This window comes from Papio anubis, chromosome 8, assembly GCF_008728515.1.
Source record: "Papio anubis isolate 15944 chromosome 8, Panubis1.0, whole genome shotgun sequence".
Taxonomy (NCBI): Eukaryota; Metazoa; Chordata; class Mammalia; order Primates; family Cercopithecidae; genus Papio; species Papio anubis.
Genome location: NC_044983.1, coordinates 43,550,212 through 43,561,292, shown reverse-complemented (window position 1 = coordinate 43,561,292; position 11,081 = coordinate 43,550,212). Strand labels below are relative to the sequence as shown.

The 11,081-nt window shown below is 55.2% G+C and overlaps 1 protein-coding gene across 7 annotated transcripts; it reads left to right on the top strand.

Annotated features, from left to right (window-relative positions):
* Positions 1 to 1,512: 1,512 nt before the first annotated feature.
* LOC116276350 (zinc finger and SCAN domain-containing protein 1-like) lies at positions 1,513 to 9,234 on the top strand. 7 transcript variants are annotated; one of them, XM_031669549.1, is made up of 4 exons: positions 1,513 to 2,117; positions 3,867 to 3,905; positions 5,431 to 5,903; positions 8,153 to 9,234. In XM_031669549.1, exons 3-4 carry the CDS (start codon positions 5,534 to 5,536, stop codon positions 8,599 to 8,601), a joined length of 819 nt encoding a protein of 272 aa, XP_031525409.1. In that variant the 5' UTR covers positions 1,513 to 2,117; positions 3,867 to 3,905; positions 5,431 to 5,533; the 3' UTR covers positions 8,602 to 9,234. The 7 variants fall into 7 exon arrangements, with proteins under 7 accessions (XP_031525409.1, XP_031525404.1, XP_031525406.1 ...); XM_031669544.1 differs by having other exon boundaries at positions 3,867 to 4,105; XM_031669546.1 differs by having other exon boundaries at positions 3,335 to 4,105.
* The last annotated feature ends 1,847 nt before the right edge of the window (positions 9,235 to 11,081 follow it).

Sequence of the window (11,081 nt, the reverse complement as noted above, 5' to 3'; positions counted from 1 at the left end):
TCGTGTACAAGTCTTCCTAAGGACACACATTTCTTTGTTGGATAAATGCCTAGGAGTTGAATGACTGGATCATATAGGAAATGAAAGTTCTTTTTTTTTTTTTTTTTGAGACGGAGTCTCACTCTGTCACCCAGGCTGGAGTGCAGGGGCGCGATCTCGGCTCACTGCAAGCTCCACCTCCCGGGTTCAGGACATTCTTCTGCCTCAGCCTCCCAAGTAGTTGGGACTACAGGTGCCCGCCACCACACCCGGCTAATTTTTTTTTTTTTATATTTTTAGTAGGGACGGGGTTTCACTGTGTTAGCCAGGATGGTCTCCATCTCCTGACCTCGTCATCCACCCACCTCCACCTCCCAAAGTGCTGGGATTGCAGGCCTGAGCCACCGCGCCCGGCCACTCCTGGGACTCTTAATCTCCAGGCCCTGTTTTATTTTCTTCTAGGTATTTATATTTCCATGAAGCATCTGCTTTGTTTACTGGCATTTGCCCCTTGAACATGGGCTTCCAAGGGGCTAAAGCCCTATCAGTCCCTCTCACTGACGTGCTCCCACCCCAGTGTCCAGAACAGTGCCTGGTACCTATAGGCCCTCAATAAACAGCTGTTCAGCAGATGCACGGTGGTTAGGCCCAGGCCCCTGGAGGTGGGTCCTCCTCTCCTTCCTTAGCTCACACTCTCCTGCTTCTTCAGCAATGGGCAGCTTCACCTACCCTGAGCTCAGTCCCAGAGCTGAGGACCCTCCTTGCATCATGATCTCACCCCCACCTGATTTTCAGATACAAACGGAATATATGTGGAATCCTACTATTCTGGCACATGGTTACATTGTAGACAATATTAAAACTTATGTATATGAAATGTACTTATGTAATGTTTCATTAAAGTATATGAAATATAGGACACATTGATACTAATTTTCTTTTTCTTTTCTTTTTTTTTTTTTTTTTTTTGAGACAGAGTCTCACTCTGTTGCCCAGGGCAGGCTGGAGTGTGTTGGCAGGTCTTGGCTCACTGCCACCTCTGCTTCCCCGGTTCAAGCGATTCTCCAACCTCAGCCTCCCAAGTAGCTGGGATTGCAGGCACGCGCCACCATTCCTGGCTAATTTTTGTATTTTTAATGGAGACGGGGTTTCACCATGTTGGCCAGGCCGGTCTCAAACACCCGGCCTCAGGTGATTCGCCTGCCTCGGCCTCCCAAGTCTGGGATTACAGGCGTGAGCCACCGCACCCGGCCTACTTGTTTTTCTTCAGTTTACATATAACTGAGCTTTCTTTTTCTTTTCTTTTCTTTTTTTATTTGAGACGGAGTCTCGCTCTGTCACCCAGGCTGGAAAACTGGAGTGCAATGGAGTGATCTCGGCTCACTGCAACCTCCTTCTCCCCGGTTCAAGTGATTCTCCTGCCTCAGCCTCCTGAGTAGCTGGGATTATAGGCATGCGCCACCACGCCCCGCTAATTTTTGTATTTTTAATAGAGACGGGGTTTCACCATATTGGTCAGGCTGGTCTCGAATTCCTGACCTCGTGATCCGCCTGCCTCCGCCTTCCAAAGTGCTGGGATTACAGGCGTGAGCCACCGCGCCCGGCCGACGTCCTGTATTTTCATTTGCTAAGTCTGGCGATCCTAGTCTGGGACATAATCGTACCAAACACATTTATATTAAAAACAATGTTTTCACATACTACTCTTGGACACTGTAAAAAACGGTTGTGTGTCTGGATCGTCCTCGTTTTGCCCAGCGGCCGCATCGTACATGGGCATCCCCGCAGCCTGCCCCTTCTCCACATCCCCCAGCAGTGCCCCCTACGCTGCGCTACCCGTTGCCAAGGCGACCGTAACCGCGGCCGGAGGTTACTGGAGGGCACGGCGGGGGCGGGGCGCTCATTCCAGGCGGCTTCTGACTGGCCCCGGCCGCCTCATGCGTCACAGCCCCGCCCCTGCCCGGGAGTCCCGCGGCGCGTGACATGTCGCCGACGCTCGGCGCGCTCCAGCGGACCAATGGCGGCCGCCCACGGCGCGCGGGGTGCCGGGATGGGGTCCGCCCGCGGCGTGGGGCGCGCTCGCCAGCCCAGGGGTCGCCATGACTGAGCGGCCCAGGCCCGAGCGAAGCCCGCGCGCGGTGAGTCCGCCGCGGCCCATCCGTCCCTCCGCCCGCCAGAGCGTCCATCGGGACGCCCACCCGGGAGGGGCGCGGCGCCGTGTCGGCGGGAGCTGGCTCGGGATTGCGGGCCAGGGGCGCGCGTCGGGGGAGGCGGGCCCGGGCGGGGGCGGACCGGGCCGGGGTTCCAGAGCCCGTCCAGAGTCCTGAGGTCGCCGTAGGGGAGGGGAGGGGAAGGCTAGAGGCCACGCGGCGCGGGGGACTTGGGGGCTAGGGCCGCCCCTTCCTCAGGGATCCCAACCCCCGTTGGCATCCGCCGGTCAGTTTGAGGCCGAAGCCCCTCTACGTACCCCCTTTGTCCGCCCAGACACCGCTCGGCCGCGTCCAAGTTCTCCCTTCCACACATGATCGGCATCCCGTGACCTATCTCCCTCCTGAACAGCTGCCCCCGGACCCATCTCCCTCCCTCCCAGCCCCCCCGGCCCCTCCCCCACTGGAACAGCAGTCCCCGACCCGTCTCCCTCCCTACAAGCTCCCCCGCCCGGGCCCATCTCCCTCCTGAGGAGCCGCCACGACCCATCCCCCACCCGACCAGCCGTCGTCGCTGCCCCTCCCCCGTGTTCCCAGTGCACACTTCCCCAGCCCATTTATTATGGAGCTCCCCCGAGTGGCATCCTAAGCTCCCAACGCCCTCCCTACTCTAAGCCCCCTTCTCAGAGCCAGAGCCATTCAGACTGTCGCAGCGAACACGTCTACTATGTCACTAAGCATCCGCCATCAGCGGCAAAGCCCTCCCGCCCATCCCCACAATAGAATTTGGGGCTTGGGCTGCAGATCTCAGTGCTCATGTCAAGTGAACCTGGCCCTTCCACAGGCACTGAGCCCTCCAAGTGACACTCTCTCACACACACACACCCCCAGCATTAATCCCAGACTCCCACCAAAGTAGACCTCTAGGACCCCAGGGCCACCACAGCATTGCCCATGGGGGGCCCAGATCCTCCTCACCAGCCATGTAGACCTCAGTCCCCTCCACATCATTGCAGGCCCTCTTCATCTTCCAGAAGTGGCCCCCCCCATCAGTCCTGGACTCTCATCAGCTCAGGCACCCCCACATTGGCCCAGGTTTTCCGTCAACCCCCATATAGACCCCAGACACACCCATGGACCTCTGGTGCCTTCTGCTAAGACCTCCTCTTTACCCTCATCCGGGATAAACTTAGCCTCTCCTCCCACAGACCCCAGCCCAAGACCCTGGAGGATGCTGAGGGGCTACAGCCCCCCTCCCTGCAGTCTCCAGTGTGAGCTGCCATGAGCACCTGAGAGAGTGTAAGGTCTGAGGGCCCCAGGGCAAAGGGACTTCTTGAACCTGTGGAGCTTCCAAATGGGCCCTTTTTTCTTACTCAAAACTAGATATATAAGAGCGTGAATACAACATAAGAGAGCATTTTTGCCTGTAGCCTTGGCAGGGAAGACCAAGCTGGTAGTTTCCCAATCAGGGTGCGGGTGGCTGGGTACGCTGACTCGAAGATGGCTGGCCAGGCACAGTCCCCATGAGTTGCCTTTTCTGCCACCCTGCACCTCTCCTTTCTCCTGGATTGTAAAACCAGATGCACAAGAACTGCAGAGTGTATGAAAAATGCAGCAGAAGATGAAGAGGGAAAATCCCATGGAATCCCTCCTTTTCATTTGTCATAAGCATTTCCCATACGGTTAAAAATCCTGCCTAAAGATTTCTTGTTTTGTTTTTGTTTTTCCATGTTGATGAAGGTCACATGGGATCCTGACACCATGTGGAGATTCAGAGAAGTATGAAGAGCACAAAGCACTTGGCTGCCCCCCCGTGGGCCTCTTCCCAGCACTCCCTTTCTATGACACTCATGCATCATCCTGCATCCCACGTTCCCTATGCCTCATGTCATCTGTACATCATGTGTCTACTCCCCATGGTCATGTCATGGTGTTGTGTACTGGACACAGTTGAATACTCCCGTCACATGATGGGGAAGGTAGTTGATCCCACCACATTCAACTGTTGGGCACTTTTGTAGTGAATCTTGGTGCCTGAATCTCACATCTTGCACGCAATCTACCAAGTGTTCTTGATATATAAGTGGCCACAGTGCTTTCCAGAAAGGTCGTGACAATTTATATTCTCACCAGCAGATCAGTCCAGAGTACAATAGTTAAAGACAAACAACCAAAACCTCCCTGCTTATTTTTATTTTCACAACTTTTAATGTTTTCTTCAGTTATATGTTTACCATAATGGGCTTGGAAAATGTACAAAAGGTAACTTTTTTTTTTTTTTTGAGACAGTCTTACTCTGTCACTTAGGCTGGAGTGCAGTGGCACAGTCTCAGCTCACTGCAATCTCCGCCTCCTGGGTTCAAGCGATTCTCCTGCCTCAGCCTCCCCGGTAGCTGGGATTAGAGGTGTGCACCACCACACTGGCTAATTTTTGTATTTTTAGTACACGCGGTTTCGCCATGTTGGTCAGGCTGGTCTCGAACTGCTGACCTCAGGTGATCCACCCACCCCGGCCTCCGAAAGTGCTGGAATTACAGGTGTGAGCCACCGCACCCGGCCACAAAAGGTTATTTTTTAATTGCCCTTCCCACTTTCCCTCTCTTTTCAGAGTCTCCAGTCTCCCCTGCCCTCTTCCTGGTCTCCTCTCCCAACTTGGACTTGGTAGGAAAGGCAGGAAGACAGCAAAGATAACACCATGGGCAGAGCTGCTGCTGCTGGTGCTGTCATCCATTATTATGTAGTCCACCTGGCTGCTTCCATTTAAATGGAATTTAAATTTAAAATTCAGTTCCTATTTCAGGTGCTCCCAGCCACCTGTAGGTGGCTGCAGGGGTAGAGAATGTTTACATCCCTGTAGGAACTACGCTGGGCAGTGCTGGCCACACCACAGGGCAGGCATTCTTGTTCCCGCAGCTCAGTCGATGTGTGTTGAGTGACTAAATGAGAGGGAGATAGACGATAAACTAAGTAAGGGGAAAAGATATGTTCAGAAAGTCATAGGGGTTGTGAAGAGGGCGCCATGAGGATGATGGCTGGGACATCTTCAAGGGGAGGAGCTGGGGGGAAGGGGGAGGAGCGGGGGTGGGATGGCAGGTGCAAAGGTCCTGGGGCAGCCAGTGGCTTGAACTCAGTGCAGAGTAGCCCGTGAGAGGCATGTGGAAGATTAGGTCAGGAGGTGGGAAGAGGTCAGGTTAGTTCCTTGGGGTGCTGGAGATCAGGACAAGGAAGCAGGGAGCTGAGGGGCATCCTGAGTATGGAGGGCCACCATCTGATGTGGCCCTTCTGTCCCTGCCCCTCTCTGCAGGCCCCTGATTGCTGACTCTGCCCGCCTGCCACACTGGCTGTGTCCGGAGCCACTCGGGATCCAGTCCACACACACCCCTCAGACAGGCCCTGTGGCCAGAGAAATGCTCCCACGGCCCAAAGCCCCTGCCTCCCCCAGACGCCCCCAGACCCCAACCCTGAGTGAGCAGGACGCGGACCCTGGGCCAGCAAGCCCCAGGGACACCGAAGCCCAGCGTCTGCGCTTCAGGCAGTTCCAGTACCACGTGGCAGGCGGGCCTCACCTCGCGCTGGGCCAGCTCTGGACGCTGTGCCGCCAGTGGCTGAGGCCCGAGGCGCGCTCCAAGGAGCAGATGCTGGAGCTGCTGGTGCTGGAGCAGTTCCTGGGCGCGCTGCCCAGCAAGATGCGGACCTGGGTGCAGTCACAGGGCCCCCGAAGCTGCAGGGAGGCCGCCAGCCTGGTGGAGGACCTGACACAGATGTGCCAGCAGGAAGGTGAGAGGCGCAGGCTCCAAGCCCTGGGATGGGCAGGGGGCCTGACGTCTCCGAGGACCGAACTGCCCTCCTGCCCGCCCGCATCGCTCCCACCCCTGCCCGGTCCCTCCCGACCAGCAAACCTCTCCTGCCCCGCGGCTGTGTTTTTAATTATTTTTACATATAAATGTGCTGCACGCCTCATCTGCCTCGGGTTTCTCACTCAGTGATTAAAGATGCCTCCATTTCCCATGCGTCCATCTGTCCTGTGGCTTTGTGTCCGCTGCTCCTCACCGGCTGCTCTCTGGGAAGGACGCTGCCCGGCCACTTCCTCCCAGCCACATGCAGCGCCTCCTGCAACACTCAGGAATCCTAGAGATCCTTAAGCCTTCACAGGGCGCAGGCCCCATCGCTGGCTGATGGTGGGGAGAGACGCTTAGGTCTGCATCCCGACTCTGGGAGCTGGGAAATATGGGGTTGGAACTGGGCTTCCTCCCTGTCTCCTCTCTTAGCTCCCCTCTCCCCTGAGAGAGGTTTGTCCTCCCGCATCTTTGCCCCTGTGACCCCACGTGGAGATTCCATCCACCCAGGGCCCAGTCCTATCACTGAGGCTCTTTCTTTCCTAGTGACGGAAGTGCAGGGATTGGACACTGAGAGGCCAAAAGAGGCAGCCACGAATGGCGAGAGCAGTCATGGCACTGTGGCCTCAGGGGGGGGCTTCCTCAGCAGGGCCCCAGCAAGGAGGGTATGCCAGGCAGCCACACTGCAGGAGCAAAGGCTGGGAGTGACAAGGGTCAGATCAGAGCTCAGAGAAAAGAGGGCTGGAGCAAGGGAGAGGAACAGGCCCTCCCTTTGCACCCTCGGACTACAGCTTTCCTACAGGCTAACAGTGATAAGCAGTTTGCAGAACACAGGGTCCAGGGTCCCCTTACTGCCTCAGGGCAGCCCGTGAGCTTTCCAGAGGCACAAGGGTAGCCCTGTAAACTGCAAGGCAGAAGCCAGATGAATTGGCCCTTTGAACTTTCTGCTCCTGGGGCAGAGGGCCCAAGACCACTGGCTTCTGATGCTCTGTGGACCTCACAGCCATCCCAGCCCAGAGCCACCCTTGCTAGGTTTAATGTTCCATGGTCACTCTCGAAATTCTTCATCGTTTTTGAGCAAAGGGCTCTATTTGTCTTCCATAGCAGTGGTCTGCTTTTTACATTCCATATTTTGAGCCTACGAAACAGTAGAGCAAGTATAATGAACAGCCCTGCACATACCACCCAGCCCTATCAAAGCCCAACCTCCAGAAAGGCTGACTTGCAGTTGTTTTAAAAGAAATACCCATGGCCAGGCGCGGTGGCTCACCTCTGTAATCTCAGCACTTTGGGAGGCCAAGGCGGGTGGATCACAAAGCAGGAGTTCGAGACTAGCCTGGCTGACATGGTGAAACTCCGTCTCTATTAAAAATACAAAAATTAGCCGAGCGTGGTGGCACATGCCTACATTATATCCCAGCTACTCAGGAAGCTGAGGCAGGAGAATCGCTTAAACCCAGGAGGCGGAGATTGCAGTGAGCCAAGATCATGCCACTGCACTGCAGCCTGGGCGACAGAGCGAGACTCTGTCTCAAAAAAAAAAAAGAACCAACCAGTGGAGTCGGCTGAAACCCCGTGCATGTCTCCTAGTCCTGTTGTCCCTCACTCTGCCTGACACCCCAGAGGTGGCCATGGTCTTGAATTTTTCTTTTTTTAAATTAAAAAATAGAGGGAGGGGTCTCGCTGTGTTGCCCAGGCTGCTCTCAAACTCTTGGTCTCAAGCAATCCTCCTGCCTCAGCCTCCCAAAGTGCTGGGATTACAGGTGTGAGCCACCTCGCCTGGCCTGGTTCCCACATCTTCACCCTTCTGTAAATGGTGTCCTGAACCCTGCTTCAGCAGTTGTCCTCTCTGTGCACAGCAGCCCCGGGGGTCTTGGGGAGCAGCGGGCTCACGGTGTCCGGGCCTCCCTAGTTGGTCAGTGCTGCAGTGCGTGTCCTCGTGGGCTTCTGGAGGCACACAGGGGTGTGGAGTGTGAGTGAAGAGGGTACTTGTCCTCAGCAGCCCTCGGTGTCACCACAGGTTCCTACTCAGCAGCCACATGGAGGGACAGAATGACAGCCATCACTCTTGCCTGCGCCTCAGGGATGCTGCAGGAATGTTTGGGGAAAGTCTGCCCTCCCCAGAAGGTCTGGAGAATTGGGGGCTCCGGGAAGAACAGACCCCTCTCACCATCCCTTTCTCCTGCACAGTTCTGGTATCTCTGGACTCGGTCGAACACCAGGACTGGAGTTTCGGTGAGGAGGAAGATGGGAAGAGTCCAAGGTCCCAGAGAGAACCATCCCAGGTGAGCCCGGGGCCCCCCTGCTCCGTGCTCCTGCACCCCAGGGTGTGCGTGCCGCTCCTGGGACGGACTCAAGGAAACCCCATCCAAGGACTGTGTGAGGTTGTCCCCAATGCTCCCAAAAAGCCCAACCTCCAAACTCCCCACCTGCCCCACAGATTCCCCAGGCTTCCTGGGGCTCAGTGCTGGGCGAGGGCAGTGAGTGCAGGTGTGTGTATGCCGTGCGCCTCTGGGCCTCACCCCAGCCCCTCCCGTCCTTTCCAAGCCGCGCAGTTAGGACCCATCCTCCTGTGTCACCAGCACCAGATGCTGGGTGTTGAGAAAGTCCTGCTGCCCCTGATCACCTCCTCTCAGTGAACCCAGGATTCTGGGCGGGGCCAGAAGGAAACGCTGAGGGCTCCCCAGCAGCTAGACCTGCTGGTGCACAGGCCTCAAGGCGACGGGGGGGCCCAGCTGGGTTGGGAGCCTAGCAGATCTTGGTGTGGCTGGAGAGATTAAAATCAGGGGTGGAGCCACGCAGATGTGTGAAATACAGGGGTAATGGGTAAATCACAAAAGAACAAAAGTAAGAACCGCTAAGTGAGTAGCATGTGTTCCTACGATCAGGGCTACCATGAGTTTGAACACTTTCTGCCCCTGGATCTTGGTATTGGAGCCGCCAGGGGAAACACAGCACGGTGGAACAATGGATAGAGCAAGGTTTTGCTCACAGAGCAGAAACAGGGCCAGAGCACCATCTGCCCATGTGGCTGTCAGGCCCAGGCCAGCAGGTCCCTCCTAGAGGGGACCTGACCTAACAGTGGGGCTGTCTAGATGCCACGTGAAGAACACGCCTGAGCAGAACAAAGGGGCACACATTAGGAAACAGAGACCCCCACACGAGGCACTGCACCTAGCACAAGGAATCTCAGGAGTTCAAGAACAGCCTGGGCAACATAGCAAGACCCCATGTCAAAAAAAAAAACCATAGCCAGGTGTAGGGGCATGCACCTGTAGTCTTAGCAACTCTGGAGGCTGAGGTAGGAGGATCACTTGAGCCCAGGAGTTCAAGGCTATAGTAAGGGATGATCATGTCTCCACACTCCAGCCTGGATGACAGAGTGAGACCCTGACTCAAAATACAAAAACAGCCAGGCGCAGTGGCTCACGCTTCTAATCCCAGCACTTCGGGAGGCTGAGGTGGGCAGATCACAAGTTCAGGAGTTCAAGACCAGCCTGGCCAGCACAGTGAAACCCCATCTCTACTAAAAATACAAAAAAATTAGCCAGGCATGGTGGCGGACACCTGTAATCCCAGCTACTCACGAGGCTAAGGCCGGAGAATCGCTTGAACCCAGGAGGTGGAGGTTGCAGTGAGCCAAGATCGCACCACTATACTCCAGCCTGGATGACAGAGCTAGACTCAGTCTCAAAACAAACAAAAAAACTAGCCTGGATGGCTTATAAACCACAGAAGTGCTGGGCATGGTGGCTAATGGCTGTAATCCCAGCACTGTGGGAGGTCAAGGCAGGAGGATCATGAAGTCAGGAGTTTGAGACCAGCCTGGCCAACATGGTGAAACCCCGTCTGTATTAAAAATACAAAAATTAGCATGGTGTCGTGGCACACACCTGTAATCCCAGCTACTCAGGAGGCTAAGGCGAGAATTGCTTGAACTGGGGAGGCGGAGCTTGCAGTGAGCCAAGATCGCACCACTGCACTCCAGCCTGGGCAACAGAGCGAGACTCCATCTGGGGAAAACAAAACAAAACAAAACAAACAAACCACAGAAGCTTATTTCTCACAGTTCTGGAGACTGGGAAGTCCCAGGTCAAGCTGCCAGCAGATCCAGTGTCTGCTGAGGGTCGGCTGCCTCATTCACAGGTAACCTCACAGGGTGGAAAGGGCAAGGGAATTCTCTGGGGCTCTGTTAAAAGGGCACTAATCCCAGTTGTGAGGGCTTCAACCTCATGACCTGATTCTCTATCAAAGGCCCTACCTCCTAATCCCCTCTATTTGGGGGTTAGGGCTTCAATATATGAACTTCATAGAGACACAAACATTCAGACCAGAGCAGCAACAAAATCGAATCACTTCCCCTTCCCTCTGGCACTGAACAGACAGGGCCATGTCCTCATTCTTCTTCAGACCGCAGGCCCCTCTCTCTCCTTCTCTGAATGATAACCTTGTCTCTCTTCTTTGTCCTCTTGAACAATAACTCCCAATCCCCGGCTGTCGGGACCTCAATCCCTCCAGCACACCGTTGACAGCCTGGGCGGCCCCAGGACACCCCCACCTCTCTCTCAGGGCCACCCAGCTTCCTTCATCCTTGACTGAGGTTGCAGGCCTCCCCTCCAAGCCCCCTACGCCCTCTGTACCATCCACTCATAGCCTTGCAGCATCTTTGGTTTCCTCCGTGTTTTCTGTTTTTTGGGGAGGGGGTATCTCACTGTTGCCTAGGCTGGAGTGCAATGGTACAACTGTGCTGACTGTGGCCTCAAACTCCCAGACTAAGGTGATCCTCTCACCTCAGCCTCCTGAGTAGCTAGGACTACAGGTGCGTGCCCCACCACACCAGATAATTTTTGTATTTTTAGTGGAGATGGGGTTTTGCCATGTTTCCCAAGCTGGTCTCGAACTCCTCAAGTGATCCACCCGCCTCAGCCTCCCAAAGTTCTGGGATTACAGACATGAGCTACCGCGCCTGGCCTTAATTAGCTTTTATAGATAATAAGTTTTAATCCATGAAGGCCCTGTTTTAACTTACATGCGACCATATTGTTTGAAATGCTTGTTCCCTGGTGCCATAAAGAAATAGCACTTGAACATAAATTTAATTTCCTTAGCAAGGCCATTT

Excerpts from the sequence above, each read along its gene's own strand:
- LOC116276350 (XM_031669549.1), top strand. The coding sequence starts at position 5,534 with ATGCTCCCACGGCCCAAAGCCCCTGCCTCCCCCAGACGCCCCCAGACC. Across the intron at positions 5,904-8,152 it reads ACAGATGTGCCAGCAGGAAG|TTCTGGTATCTCTGGACTCG; the intron begins GTGAGAGGCGCA and ends TCTCCTGCACAG.